At 34.1% G+C, this 16531-nt stretch overlaps 1 protein-coding gene across 1 annotated transcript; it reads left to right on the plus strand.

Annotated features, from left to right (window-relative positions):
* The first annotated feature begins 7362 nt into the window (after nucleotides 1-7362).
* On the plus strand, nucleotides 7363-9294 carry LOC130933440 (inositol transporter 4-like). The gene is made up of 3 exons (XM_057863059.1): nucleotides 7363-7902; nucleotides 7986-8699; nucleotides 8812-9294. The coding sequence occupies exons 1-3, from the start codon at nucleotides 7363-7365 to the stop codon at nucleotides 9292-9294; spliced, it is 1737 nt and encodes a 578-aa protein (XP_057719042.1).
* The last annotated feature ends 7237 nt before the right edge of the window (nucleotides 9295-16531 follow it).

Consider the following 16531-nt stretch of genomic DNA (forward strand, 5'->3'; position numbering starts at 1 on the left):
TTACTGGTGAAGAAGAAAGATGGGAGTATGCGGCTCTGTGTGGATTATAGGCAGCTAAACAAGGTTACAATAAAGAACAAGTACCCATTGCCGAGAATTGATGATCTCATGGATCAGTTACAAGGAGCTGGAGTTTTCTCCAAGATTGATTTGCGATCCGGTTATCACCAGATAAGGGTGAGGGGTGAGGATATCCCTAAGACCGCTTTCAGGACTCGTTATGGTCATTACGAGTACACTGTAATGTCTTTTGGGTTGACGAACGCTCCTGCGGTATTCATGGATTACATGAATAGAGTTTTTCATCCGTTTCTGGATAAATTCGTTGTTGTCTTCATTGATCACATACTAATTTATTCCAAGACTGAAGAAGAGCATGCGGAACACTTGAGGACCGTGTTGCAGATTCTAAAGGAGAAGAAACTTTATGCAAAACTGTCTAAGTGTGAGTTTTGGAAGAGTGAGGTGAAGTTTTTGGGCCATGTGGTGAGTAAGAAGGGAATAGCAGTAGATCCATCTAAGGTGGAGGCGGTGATGGATTGGAAACAACCAACCACCATAACAGAGATAAGGAGTTTTCTGGGTTTAGCTGGCTATTACAGAAGGTTTATCAAGGGCTTTTCACAGATAGCGTTACCAATGACAAAGTTAACCCGCAAAGACACTCCATTTGTTTGGACTCCTGAGTGCGAGGAGAGCTTTCAGACATTGAAGAAAAAGTTGACCACTGCACCTGTGTTAGTGTTACCTGAGCCGAACGAGCCTTTTGAGGTGTATTGTGATGCCTCATTGAAGGGTCTAGGGTGCGTGCTGATGCAGCATCATAATGTGGTGGCGTATGCCTCACGACAGTTGAGACCTCATGAAGTTAATTATCCTACACACGATTTGGAACTCGATGCGGTTGTGTTTGCCTTGATGGTGTGGAGGCATTATCTCTATGGGGTTAAGTTCCAAGTTTTCTCTGATCATAAGAGCTTGAAGTACCTCTTTGATCAGAAAGAGCTTAACATGAGGCAGAGAAGGTGGATGGAATTGTTGAAAGACTACGACTTTGAGTTGCATTACCATCCGGGAAAGGCGAACGTAGTGGCGGATGCGTTAAGTCGGAAGTCGTTATATACGGCTTGGATGATGCTCCAAGAGGAGAAGTTGCTCAAGGGATTCGAGAGTCTGAAAATCGGTGCTCAAGAAGTATCCGGAACCTTGTGTTTGAGCCGATTAGAAATCTCAAGTGACTTTAAGTCCGAACTCCTAAAGGCTCATCAAAATGATGAAGCGTTATGGAAGGTGTTACCGGCCATTGAGCAAGGAAAACAGTGGAGAGTGTCGGAAGAAAAAGATGGGTTATGGAGATTCAAGGGTAGAATTATTGTGCCGGATGTTGGCACTTTGAGGCAAGATATCTTAAAGGAGGCACACAAAAGCGGATTCTCCATTCACCCGGGAAGTACTAAGATGTACCATGATTTAAAGGCGATGTTTTGGTGGCCGGGTATGAAGAATGATGTGGCGGAATATGTTTCAAAGTGCTTAACTTGTCAAAAGGTAAAGATTGAACATCAAAAGCCTGCCGGTATGTTGCAACCTTTAGAGATTCCACAATGGAAGTGGGAAAGTATTGCAATGGACTTTGTGTCAGGATTGCCAAGGACTAGGGCTGGTTTTGATGCTATCTGGGTGATTGTGGACCGACTGACGAAGTCAGCTCACTTTTTGCCCATTCGTATGACTTACACCCTTGAGGAGCTAGCACGATTATACATAAAGGAGATTGTGAGACTTCATAGTGTACCTGCTACTATAATCTCTGATAGAGATCCTCGTTTCACTTCAAGGTTTTGGGGTGCATTTCAGAAGGCTTTTAGAACCCGATTAAGCTTGAGCACGGCTTACCATCCTCAAACAGATGGTCAATCTGAGAGGACGATCCAAACACTAGAGGATATGTTGAGAGCTTGTGTTTTGGACCAACCGGCGAGTTGGGATCGGTATATGCCATTAGTGGAGTTTGCATACAATAATAGTTATCATGCGAGCATCGGAATGGCTCCGTATGAGGCCTTGTATGAGAGAAAATGTCAATCTCCGCTATGTTGGTATGAAGCTGGAGAGAAAAGCTTGTTGGGACCGGAAATGATAGCTGAGACTACTAAACAAGTCAAGAAAATCCGAGATAGGATGCTTACGGCGCAGAGTTGTCAAAAGAGTTACACCGATCAAAGGCGAAAGCCCTTAGAATTTGAGGAAGGAGACCATGTTTTCCTTAAGGTTACTCCGACTACAGGAGTAGGTAGGGCGATTAAGGCAAAGAAGTTAAATCCTCGATACATTGGTCCATTTCAGATCCTAGAGAGGATTGGACCGGTGGCGTATCGGATGGCTCTACCACCTCATCTTTCGAACCTGCACGACGTGTTTCACGTGTCGCAGCTTCGGAAGTACACTCCTGATGCTAGCCATGTGTTAGAACCTGAGTCGGTTCATTTAAGGGAAGATTTGACGCTTCCAGTGGCTCCGGTCAGAATTGATGATACTAGTATTAAACGGTTGCGTGGAAAAGATGTTTCACTAGTCAAAGTGGCATGGAGTAGAGGCGGTGTTGAGGAACACACTTGGGAACTTGAGTCGGAGATGCGAACGGATTATCCGCATTTATTCTCAGGTAATTGCATTTGAATTTTGTGGGCAAAATTCCCAATTAGGTGGATAGAATGTAAAACCCGGTTAATTAACGGCTAATTAACCCATAAATGAGAATTTATTCTAGAAAGCCTAAAATGTGATTTTTATTGCTATATGTGATAGAGGAGATTGAGACGAGAATTTTGGTACCAATTTTATAGAATTCGGACCAAGATTAGACCGAACGGGCCAAACCGGGCCAACCGGACCCAAAGTGGGCCCTTGGCCCAACATAACTTAACCAAAACCCTAGTTTTCAGCACTCTCTCTCCTCATTACACACACAAACACGCTGAATTAGAGGGAAGGGGGGAGAAGAACACTCTCTCAAACTTCTTCCTCTCACTTGATCTTCAAACCACCATAACTTTTGATCTAGAGCTCCGATTGCCGCTCCGTTTGCGGCCACGCGTTCACTGCGGAGAGCTCTACAAAACCCATACAATTAATCTTGAGGTAAGCCACGTGTTTCTGTTCGAAATTCCAGCCCTTATTTTCGAGTTTCATGGGTAAAATGTTGAGATTTTGGGTTCTTTGATGTTATAGGACCCAACTCTCTTGAAGGAGAAGGTTAATCTTGTCTCCTTGGACCTTGGGTGTGGTAAGAATCTCAACCCTAGTGTAATTTGTGAATTTATGATGTTTGGGTTTTGAGATGTTGTGTATGGGTATGATGGTTGTGGCTTAGGTTGTGTATGTGTGGATATTGGAGCTTGATTGGTGACTTTGAAAAGCTTGGGAAGGGTTTGGTGGTGAAAAATCTGTTCTTGGAGGTGTTGAGGCCTTGAGAGCTTGTGGATAAGTGGTTTGGAAGTGCTCCGGTGGAGCTTGGGAAAATCGGCTAAGGTATGGTTTCGGTTTCCCGTATCTAATATGTAATGTGGTAGGAAATACTTAGGCTAGAGGCCCTAAGATAGGCATTGAATTGTTGATGTTGTTGAATGATTGAGATATATGATGTGGTCATATATGTGATGATGATTATTGATGTCTTGGTGGTATGATGTATGAGAAATATGCATGTTGTGATATATGCTTGATGATTGGTTATGGTTGAATTGTGGGTTGAACCATGTTAATGGTGAGTATGATGTTGATTGTGTACAATAATGATTTATTGGAATTGGTGTTGTTGAGAATTGGCATGAGGAATAGTATAAGATATGTCAATGTGTTTGAGTTTGAGCCACTTGGGTGAAGTGGGGTAAAATGATGAGATAGTGATTTTGGTAAATTGTGGTAATGTGTCAATGTGTGAGTTGAAGAGGCTTGATGTTGAATTTGATACATTTTGATTGATTTCAAAGAAAATGGATGAAAATGGCATGTTTTGGGTTGATTTTGAAAAGAGTTGAAAATGGCTTGTTTTGAAAATGGCATATTGTGGTTTTGTATGAAAATATGGTTTTTGGGCATACTTTGATGGGACATAACTTGGACTACGGATCTCTGTTTTGTACCAAATCTGTTTAGAAATGAAATTGGATCCGGGATGTCCATGCCGTTCGAAGAACGGGTGAAAAACGATTTAAAATGAGAAAGTTATGTCCGTCGGAAGATTTGGGGTTTAAATCTGTGAATTCTGCAGCTTTTAACTTAGAAAATTTTTAGCAGAATGACTCCTTGCGCGTGGGCGCACCTGGCGCGTACGCGCCGATCTTCCAGAAAGCGCCATCCACGCGTGCGCGTGATGTGCGCGGGCGCGCCGATTGTGCTGCACCCAATGCCCAGCCATTTTACAGAGAGTTATGCCAGAACTATGCCAGTGTTGTGCCTGGGGAACGAGAACACCCGCGCGTACGCGTGGTTGACGCGTGCGCGTCAATTGGCAAATTTGTAATCCACGCGTTAGCGTGCATGACGCTTGCGCGTCGATGAGTTTTTGAGGCCATCCACGCGTGCGCGTGGAGTGCGCGTACGCGTGGCCCTGTTTTCATCCCAAAGTTGATTTTTGAGTTTTAAAAGCCAAATCTCATACTTCTAAGCCTCCGATCTCACCATTATGTCTTAAATCATTATGACATGCCTAGCTATTAAAAAGGGGCTAGTGAATGAGGTAACTTGCGAGTGAAGCAAGGGGAAAAATGAACGATCAATGAGGATCAAGATGATTATGTGAGATGCGGAGGATGGTGGTGGAAGTGCTGGTTATGCCATGGGCCGAAAGGCTATAATTGTTAATGAAACGGCTGGTTATGGATTTAACCGTGAGCCGGATGGCTGGTTATGGATTTAACCGTGAGCCGGAAAGGCTGTGTATGATATGAATATTGGCTGGTTCTGGACTGAACCGTGAGCCGGATGGCTGATATGGATGTTGATCCATGGATGAGAATTCATGCATGTTTATGCTGAATTATTGATAATTGAGATTTGCACTTCCACTATCAGAGATACGAGTTTTCCTGGGTAGTAGCAGTGGCTAGCCACCACGTGCTCCAGGTTGAGACTTGATACTCTGTTGACCCTATGTCGTAAGTGTGGTCGGGCACTGTGAAAGACCCGGATGAGCTCGCCCCCGAAACATTCACCAGTGAGGGTGATGGATATGGATCATGTTTATGATCAAGTTTATAACGAGTATAACTCGAGTTGGGGATGCGCGACAGAGGGACAGTCCAATGGTTAGCGACCAGGACTTGTCGGGTTGGCTCTATAACCGACAAGATGATATCATCGGCCACTAGGGACAGGCATTCATCATATGCATACTATGTGAATTGTTTGAGATTGCCTATTTGACTGCATATTACTTGCTAATTGTCTAAATGTCTTAACTGCTCCTATTTGTATATTCTTTGTCTGATATAACTGTTTGCTATATATACTCCTGCTGGTGGTTGGGAGGTTTGAAGGAATTGGAAAGGGAAGTATTAGTTAGATTGAAGAATCTTTAGTCAGATGCCCTTATATGGTTTAGCTTGTTTATAAGCTTTGATATTATCTGGAGGAAGTTCTAGGATTGCCTTTGGCTTTCCTCTATTATTATGTATTATATATGTGGAAGCTGTTACCATGCTGGGGACCTCTGGTTCTCACCCATGCGGATTTTGTGGTTTTCAGATGCAGGACGTGAGGTTTCCCGCTGAGGCATGCTGGAGACTTCTAGATTTGCGAAGATCCTTTGTTCTCGGGACTATGTTTTAGTTTATACGTTTTGCTTAGATCCTTTTATCTCCATTAAATAATACAAACTGTGATGACTCCTCTTATGGGGGATTTTGGAGAATAGGTTTTATGTATTTGTGTCCCTTTGGGTTTCCTTTAGGGTTTTCCTTATTTTATCATATGTATATATTGCTATGCTCGGACCGGTTATCTTCGCAGCCGGATCTTGAGTCTTGATATTCCTGTTTTTGATACTCCTTTGTATATATATAATCTCGCGTTGGTTTATCCTTGTTCGTTACGTTATCGATCGGAGTGTTGCGCTTTCGAGTTGCGATTTTTGTTTACCCCTTTTTCTACAAAGGCTCCTAGTTATAATCAATCATTCATACTACTATACGTACTAAATTTTTATTTTAGAGGTCGTAATACCTTGCTATCTCTGAATTATGACTTAAGCATAAGACTCTGTATGGTAGGGTGTTACAGTTAGAGACAAAAGAATACATTCTGAATATAATAAAATGTTGAAAATTTTCAAAATATTAAAGTTTGGTCTCCTTAAAAAGTGTATCACCAGCACAATTTTATTTGTCTTTTCGAATAAAGTAATAATAAAATTACACAACTTGAAGGGTTTGACTTTTATATATTGGTCAAAATAAAAAAATAAACAACTATTTTATTCTTATTTTTTATTTTATTTTATTATTTTGTTAGAGAACTTAGCTTTACTTAAATTATAAATAGATAAGATACAAGAAAAAATAGATCAATTTTAACAAAAAATAACAAAACAAAACAAAACAAGTATTGGATAGGATTAAGAAAACTAATATACGGTTAAGACAAGATTGAATATAATAAAGGAAAATTTTGGTGTTTTTTTGTTTGTTAAAGATATGAATATATTAGCTGCCATTAATGTGAAAGATTTATATATAAAGGAGAAAAAATGCAGAGTTTGAATCAATAATACAAGATAATAACTTCGAATTTTTGAGACAAAAAGAAGCATAATACCACACAACTGATCTGAGAAATTTTTGTAAAAGTTTAATATTAGAGTGCTGTGATTTCCAAAGTAAAGTTCATTTTCTCTCAGCTTTTTCTATAGTACAAGTACGTAACATATTTTATCTGTTTAATTTATCTTAATTCTTTTTTAGATTGTATGTTTCCTTTATATATAAATAAATATTTAGATTGTATGTTTCCTTTATATATAAATAAATAATATTGATATGATAGGATATATTTCTAATTGTTTTGGTGTTGCTGATCACAAATCTACATGGTTAATTAGGAACAATAATAATTACCTTTCTGATAAGGTGTTAAGATCGGAATAGAAAAGAATAGATATTATTGATTAATTATCCTTAAGATCAAATTTTATTTTATAATTGAAAGTCTGCATGATGTTATGAAATGCATGAGATTAATTGCATGCATAAATAAACAATGATAGATGGAATAATAATATTTTCAGCGTGGAGTGCAAGTGGTAGAGGTAAGCTAGAAATCATCAATAGGGTTGACATTAAGTTAATAAGGTGATCAGTAAGAATGGAAGGAGGGCCGGAGGCAGCTAGTAAGCAAGAGTTTACGGAATTCTGGAAAAGAGCAACCAGTTCGCCTTACATCATGCGCCTTGCTCTATCGGCCGGAATTGGAGGTCTCCTCTTCGGCTACGATACCGGTGTTATCTCAGGAGCCTTGCTTTACATTCGCGAGGACTTTGTAGAAGTTGATAAGAAATTATGGTTGCAGGAAGTCATTGTAAGTATGGCTGTAGCGGGAGCCATCATTGGTGCTGCACTTGGTGGATGGATGAACGACATGCTCGGCCGTAAGACCTCTATCTTGGGGGCTGATATTGTTTTCTTTCTTGGCGCAATAGTCATGGCTATTGCCCCTGCTCCTTGGGTCCTCGTCGTTGGAAGAATTTTGGTTGGTTTTGGAGTTGGCATAGCTTCCATGACTTCCCCTCTCTATATCTCAGAAGCCTCTCCAGCTGCCATTAGAGGAGCTCTCGTTTGTATCAATGGTCTCCTCATCACCTTTGGCCAGTTTCTCTCCTACCTTATCAACCTCGCATTCACCAAGGTATATATATATCTACTCGGATAATAACTAAAAAAATTAGATAATTTAACATATTTGACTAAACTATTTAACATAATATACAGACTCCTGGAACGTGGCGTTGGATGCTTGGGGTGGCCGGACTTCCGGCGGTGGTTCAATTCGTTTTAATGCTGACCCTTCCTGAATCACCGAGGTGGTTGTACAACCAGGGGAAAGAAAATGAGTCAAGGAAAATCCTGGAAAAGATTTACAGAGCAGACGAGATTGAAGGGGAGATAAAAGCAATGAGAGAAGCCGTAGAACAAGAGAAGCAAGAGGAAGGGTTAATCGGTCAAACTCTTGGAGAGAAAATGAAGGCTGCTTTCAGCAACGTTGCTGTTCGAAGAGGATTGTATGCAGGCGTGACTGCTCAAGTCGCTCAACAATTCGTTGGCATCAACACCGTCATGTATTACAGCCCAACCATTGTTCAGTTTGCCGGCATTGCATCAAAATCTACCGCACTTGCACTCTCCCTTGTCACATCTGGTCTCAACGCCGTTGGATCTATCCTCAGCATGCTTTGCATCGATAAATATGGAAGGAGAAAGCTCATGCTCCTATCCCTTATTGCAATAATCATTTGCCTCCTCACTCTCACCGGAGTTTTCTATCAGGCAGCTACCACCGCTCCTCCAATTGACAACGTTGACACTCTCAGCTTCGGTGCAAACGCTACATGCCAGGCTTATCTTGATGCCCCTAATGTCTCTTCATGGAATTGCATGAAATGTTTGAAAGCTGAATGTGCCTTCTGTGCCAGCACCGGGGGCAATGTAAGTTCATCACTTCCATCTCTTTCAACTTATATATATATATATATATATATATATATATATATATGTATTAGTCTAATCTAATCTAACATAATCAATGAACATGATGCAGCATCTTTCGGGAGCATGCCTGGCGGAAACAAAGGAAGTCAGAGCGGTGTGCGGTGAGCAAAAGCGCGTGTGGTTTTCTGATGGATGCCCAAGCAAAATTGGAGTGCTTGCAGTTATAGTGTTGGGACTATATATCCTAGCCTACTCTCCTGGAATGGGATCAGTGCCTTGGGTTTTGAACTCAGAGATTTACCCATTGAGATTCAGGGGAATTTGTGGAGGCATAGCAGCAGTTTCAAACTGGTGTGCTAATCTCATAGTGAGTTTGACATTCTTGTCACTCATTCATGCACTTGGGGCTGCAGGAACATTCCTCCTCTTTGCTGGATTTTCCACAATTGGGCTCATTGCCATCTATCTATTGGTGCCAGAGACCAAAGGGCTTCAGTTTGAAGAGGTTGAGAAGTTGCTTCAAAAAGGTTTCAATCCTTGCGATTGCACCAATCCAAAGATAGACGAAGAGAAAGCAAGTACTAGTAAATAAATAATATGATATGATAAAGCTGCAGTTAGTTATCTTTTTATATAGATCAAGAATTGGATGATTCTCTCTTCGAGGAATAGAAATTAAAGGAGGAGATAAATATTATTGTTGTTTCAGTGCATGCATTCTCTTTTTCAAAATCCATGCTAACAGAATGATAGAGAATTTCTCTATGTATGTCAGATTTGTATCCAACACATTAAAATAGAAAAGAGGCATGTTGTATGAATACTTTTATGAAAAAGTCGAAGGAGACAGCAATTTTATTAAAATCTGACCAACAACAAAAAAGTGAGTAATTTTATACTATTAGATGTAATTTTACACCATTAAAAACGATTAATAATAGCTAATTAATTACTACAAATCACAAAACTTGTTGATCCCCTAACACTCCTCTATTTTTTTTTTTTTTTCTTTACACATTTGGCTTTTTCATAATTACAAAAAAATCACAAAACATCATCTTTATATAATTAAATTTTTTTACAATAGGTCACTAAGGAATCATACTGCCACCATAACAATATAAAATATTAAAATTGTCAAATATTTTTGTATTTCACACAAAAATATATAAACAATTAATCTCTTAAATTTTATTCTATTTATTTTTACTATTAGATTAAAACGTGATCATATAAGAAGAGAATATAATTTCTTTTAAAAAAAAGTTCTCAATATATACATTAGAAAGTTCAAATAATTTATTTTTAATAAAAAGTTTCAAATTAAGCACATAATTAATATATTTTAGAGATTTAAGTTAAAATTTTCATAAATTATTTTCTTTCTCCCAAGTCTTCATTCCAAAGCAAATCCAATACCACATTGCGATTTACAACTTCAACAAGAACTCACTTAAACAAACATAAACTAAGTTGTTATTTCAGTACATGCTTGCATGACCTTTAGGCTGTAATTTTACACAAACTCAATAAATTATTAAATTTGTAAGCAATATATACGTTATTTAGTAAATTTGTGGTACTAATTAATTTTTGAAAAAAAAAATATCAATTAGCTAGATTCTACGTGATAATAAATAATAGATATATATATCATTCTATATCAGTAAATAGTGTGAAACGAAACAAGTTGCTCATATATTTTATTATTTAGAATAGTGTGTATTTCGTTGTTGCTACATGAGCATGTAAAGAATGTAATTTTAGATAAGAAAGGATTCGTTATCTTTTAATTTTGTTTATAGTTTTCAATAACTGCTCTTTTTTTTACCATAAATTTTATAAAAATAGATAAAGTTTCATTTAAAAAGTTGTTATTTATGTAATAATCTTTTATAAATAAATACGTTATAATAGTTAATAATATATATAAGTACAATTATTAAGTTTTATGTAATGAATTTATAGAAAAATAAAATTTGTCTATTATATTTTATTATAAAAAAATAAATTAATATTTTTTTAGAGACATTAATGTGATGTCAAGATCGTTGCTTATAGATTTTCATTTGGTTTTTGATGTTGAAAAAGTTAAGAGAGAACAGGGCAAACAGCACACCAGCGCCAACAAAGGGCATAGTAGGTCCTGTAAAGAAACAAAATATCAAGTGCATTCAATGAGTGTGGATTCCACTTCCACATGCCATATTGACTATTATAGACTTCTCGATTTCTTTATTGAACTGCAAAATTTTTAGTCCAATTGTTAATTTGTTATTTATGCATTAGACATAGGGAGTGCGAATCAAGGCATTGCAATTAGATGTAAGGACAAATTTAGAGGGGATGAGTAGTGGTTCCGTCCCCATTCTTCTCCAGGGATGGACATACAGGGGGAGAGTGGAGGTCTCGGTTCCTAGCTTTTCTAAAAAAAGATTAATAATAATAAGTTATTAAGTATGATTTAATTTTTTAAAAAAATTATTTACTATTTAATTTAATATAAATAAAAGTCTAATCTAACTTAAATATTAATGATTTTTAATATCTAAAAAGTAAGTAACAACATTAAAAAAATCTGAAAATATATTATTACTAATATTTTTAAATTAAATAAAATTTTTTAAATCTTATAAAGTGGATTTTTTTTCTTGTGAGCATCCTTCTTGATTCATTTGGTATTAATTTTTTATGTTTTAACTACTACAACTGATAGATCTTTTTCAGTTATGAATGTTGTGAAGAATAACTCAGAAACAAAATGGAAGATGAATTTCTTGTTAATTGTCTTTTAATTATATTAAAAAGAAAATTGTTAAAAAATTTGACACAGAATTCTATTATCATAAATCTTATGGTACGAAAAATCGACCTCTTCGTTAATAAAAAATACATACATATTTTTTGTATTTTAAAATATATTCTCTATCAGTATATTTTTGTAATACATTTTATATTATATAATTTTTTGTATAATTTTTTAATATTATATACGTTATTGGCCCCCATGATAATATTTCTAGATCCGTCCTTACCCTCCTCCCCCCAAATTTTAAGAAATTATATTTATATATGAGATATGTGTTTAAAAAATAAAAAAATATTATGTAAGTTAATAATTTTATATGTATTATTTTTCACTATGTGATAAATTTATGTCTTAATTGTTTATTTCACTAATATTTTTTACTTAACTAATTGAATATCATACGCTCAAGTCTTTGTACCTTTCAAATTAGTTTTTATATAGTAATCTCTATATTTTAAAAAAATCATTTATTTTTTTTATATTAATATATTTAACATTTATATTATTATATTAATAATGACTTGCGTAGTTATATTTTGGTAATCACATTATGTACTTTAGATATTATTTTCTTATAAAAAATACTCATTTTTCTTCTAAATTTAAGTTGTTAAAAGAAAATTTTTTATAAAAATATCTTATATCTTGTATTCTATAAGAGTACTGTATCTTTTAAATAATTAATAATTAATAATTTATTTTCAAGTTTTTTAAAATTTTTTAAAAAATTAATTTTAATTAATAAGATATGTGATAATTTTAACTAAATACGCTATAAATTATTAGTATTTTATAATTTTATAATGTATTATTGATATTGTTATATTTCTTTTATGTAATTATCATATTAAAAAATTGTAAAAAAAATTATAATTATATATATATATATTTTTTGATAAATTTTTTAAAAAATTAATTTTAATAATTATATATTAATTATCTTTATAAAAAAATTTATCTAAAATTCAGCCTCTTCATATTAAAATTTTTGAATCCGTCCCTAATTATATGCACAAAAAATCCAAAATGAGAACCTAGACAGGCACGTCACTTAGCCAGCTATATAAATTTTAAAAGTTAAAACTAAACCATAACACCAAATGAATTAGGCCACGGCTTAACTTGCCAAACGTCCTGATAGCCGGTAAGTATCAATACAAATATTTATTTGTTAATGAAACGAAGAATGATATATACACTCTACGTTAAATTAAATTTTGGGTTCCTGAAAAATAAAAACTTTTAGTTGGGGAAAAAATTAGATGGTCTAATAACGTTTGAACTTTGAACTATTAAATGATTTTCATAACAAAATTTATTTTAAAAAAAAAATTTAATAATTATTAAATCATTCTTATTTAATTTTATTTATTAATAAATTTTTTATATATTATTTAATTTAAAATTTATTTTTTATTTTATAAATCATTATTTTTAATATTTATTATTTTTGTTTTTATAATTGTATCATTACCAATTAAAAATAACAATAAAATAAATTTTTTATTAATGGTAACCTCCATAAATAATTTTTTGATAGTATGAATCAACGAGGTTTTATGTGATTTATTATTTTGATCCGTTAGATGCGATAAAATAAATCATATTTGCTGTTAATTCAATCAATTTCCTTTGACACCAATCAATTATTAGGTAACAATTAATATCAAATAACTTAATTGAAAATTTATATTAATTGATTTAATAGATAAATAAATCAATTTTTGTGAATATCAATCGATTGGATATGCAATTAAGAATGAAAATTCCGCATCAGGTGTCCTTCTGATAGAGATGCCACCACACTTTGCTTAAATAGTTAAAATGCCAAAATACTAAAATCATATCATATCCATTCTTTTTTAAAAAGCAATCTGATCACACCTCAGAATTTAAATCTAGTTTTGAATCACCTAAATTCCTAAATCAACTATTACCTAAATTAAGTAAAGAGAAAAGAAATTAAACTCACCAGTGACTACAAAAGCACAAGGGAACTATATATACAACAGGCACTAGAGAATGGTGACGACTGGTGCGAATTTTTAAAACTACAAACTAATCAACAAGTGTATCGGGTCGTACCAAGTAATATCTCAGGTGAGCGAAGAACGATCCTATGAGAATTGATGGACCAAACGATAATAATTGAGTGATTCACTTAGTCAGACAAGTAAAATAGGTGTTTTGAGTTCAAAAGTATTAAATAATAATTCAGGGATTAAGAAATCAAACAGTAACTTAGGTGTAAAAAGTAAATGATTGAATTTTTAAGTAATATATACATTATTTAGTAAATTTGTGGTACTAAGTGAAAACACTTAAAGGAAACACAAAAAGTGTATGTTAGTCACCTAAATTTTTTTTCTCTCTCAAAAAATTTAACACCTCACTATATTGTTCATCAGTTTAATTAACTCATATTAACTTAACATTATATTAAACTAAACATCATTATTTGCAGCCACTATAAATAAATAAAAGCCTAGGCCATTATTCTTTTGGGTTCTAAACAAGGAAAAAAGATTTCATCTAAACTTATATTACGCTTGGAAGTTGTACTAATTTTTGCCCCTAGATTGGAAAATCAACAGTATCGAATCATTTTACTTAGAGTAAAGTGGCAATTAGGTTTTTCATGATTTTGATTTTGGATTAATTAATCTGTGAAGAAAAAAAATTACAAATTAACTAAATCATTCATGATAGTAAATGATAGACATGCATATCCTTCTGTCAGTAAATAATACGAATCGAAAGAAGTTGCTCATGTATTTTGTTATCTACACTGGTGTGTATTTTGTTGTTGCCACATGAACATGAAAAAAATATAGTTTTAGACAGGAAAGGATTCATTACCTTTTGAGTTTGTCTATAGCCTTTAACAACTGCTCTTTATTTATCATAATTCTTATAAAAATAGATGAAGTTTTATTCGAAAAGTTATTATCTACGTAATAATCTTTTATAAATAGATACGTCATATTAGTTAATAATATATATAAGTATAATTATTAAGTTTTATGTAATGAATTGATAGAAAAACAAAATTTATCCACTATTTTCTATCATAGAAGACTAAATTAATACTTTTTTTTTTCAGAGACTAATTAATCTGATGTCAAAATCTTTATGCTTAATTCTCATTCTACTCTTTTGGTTATTTGGAATGATACTTGGATAACTAGAATTCCGTAGTATATATTATATAATATATATAGAGGAGACCTATGTCGTTTGATGACATGGTTTGTTGTGCAGATTTTGAAATTTATAACTTTATTGCTCGATTTAATTTGTAGCATGAGTGACTTGTTCACAAATCACAATTCCAAAAATAACGTGATATATTGTTGCTTATGGATTTTTCATTTGGTTTTTGATGTAGAAGCAGCTAAGAGAGAACAGGACAAACAGCACAGCAGCGCGAACAAGTGGCACGGTGGGTCCTATAAAGAAACAAAATATCAAGTGCGTTGAATGAGTGAGGGTTCCACTCCCACATGCCATCCACATTCCTTCCACACGCCATTCCATTTTCTTAGACACATTGACACTATTTTAGACTTTCTTGGTTTCTTTATCGAACCGCAAAATATTTAGTCCAATTGTTAATTGTTATTTAAGCATTAGATACATGGGATAGGGATGATAATGAGTAGGGTAGAATATGATTTAGAGCTAATCCTAACTTTATTCTCAAATTGAGAATATTCTAACTCTAATCTTACAATGAGTTTTTATATACGAGGACTTTTTCAAATTAAAAATAATAACTATTAGTATCAATGGACAAGCACCCACAAATTTTTACAACTAAATAACATTTTTATTAAGAAAAAAGTATAAGTAAACAACTCCTAACCAGCTAATTTTGAGTAGATTCCGGTTGATTACCTAGCAAAGATTATTGTACTAAAAACGTTTCAACAGTGATTCAAGGTGCTACATTTTGAATCAATTACTAACGAAGTGTTAATTAACATAAAGGAATCACTAATTAATACTATATAGATTTTCTGTGGTTATTATGAAATTGAAAATACATATGCATGCAAGCCTAATTTGAAGCAAGTTAAATGATGATAAACATGGTCAACAAATTCAAAAGATGCATAGATTGGTGGGTAGCCATTCATTGGCATGCATGCTTTAATTTTGTTATTTGTGAATTATATCTCTACCTCACCACCCACCACAAAGTTCTCACTATAATGATAATAATAATAAGGAGTGGCTTCACTAGCTTTTTATGTAAACCACCTTAGCTAGAAACATATGTATGTTGCTTAAGTAGAAGCATTTAGGTAAAGTAGCGAGAATACGTGTTGTTATTTGTGATTGCAATGCATGAGAACCCAAAATACACCAAATATGATTTGGCTAACGCTGTACAATAGCAAAAGTCTCATTTCACACACATGCTCACTAAGTATAGAGCTAGTAGCTTTCCATCTCTGTATAGAGCTAGTAGTTTTCCATCCCTTTGATGATAAAACCAAATTTCTGGTATAATGCAGCATATATGCATCTTTCTTATTTTTATCAATTGGGTAGAGATAGTGCCTATATGCTTCTACATATTTGGAAAAATAACGAAGTCAGATCCAAAAGAAGTGAGGTGTGGGCCATTATTTTGATCAATGTGTGTATATATCTCACACGCTTTAAACAAAGTCTTTGTGCTTATTATTATTACAGTACTAATATCCCCCATATCACACTCTGGACTACCTTAATTATTCGACTAATTTCTTTTTTGAAATGGAGAAAGAGAATGTGCTATTCGTTGGCATGGATAGATTGAGTGTTTTTTTTAATATGGAGATAAAAAATTTGAGTCGGATTTCATAATAAAATTTGATCAGTACACAAATATGACCCAAAATTTGTAATTTTAAAATAAAAAAATTATAAACACAAATTTAAAGGATTTGAGTTTAAAAAAATAAGAAACCATCAACACAAACCTGATCCTCATATTTTCAAATCTGACCCTCAGATTTTTTCTTCTTCTCTT

Source organism: Arachis stenosperma, chromosome 1 (genome assembly GCF_014773155.1).
Source record: "Arachis stenosperma cultivar V10309 chromosome 1, arast.V10309.gnm1.PFL2, whole genome shotgun sequence".
Lineage (NCBI taxonomy): Eukaryota > Viridiplantae > Streptophyta > Magnoliopsida > Fabales > Fabaceae > Arachis > Arachis stenosperma.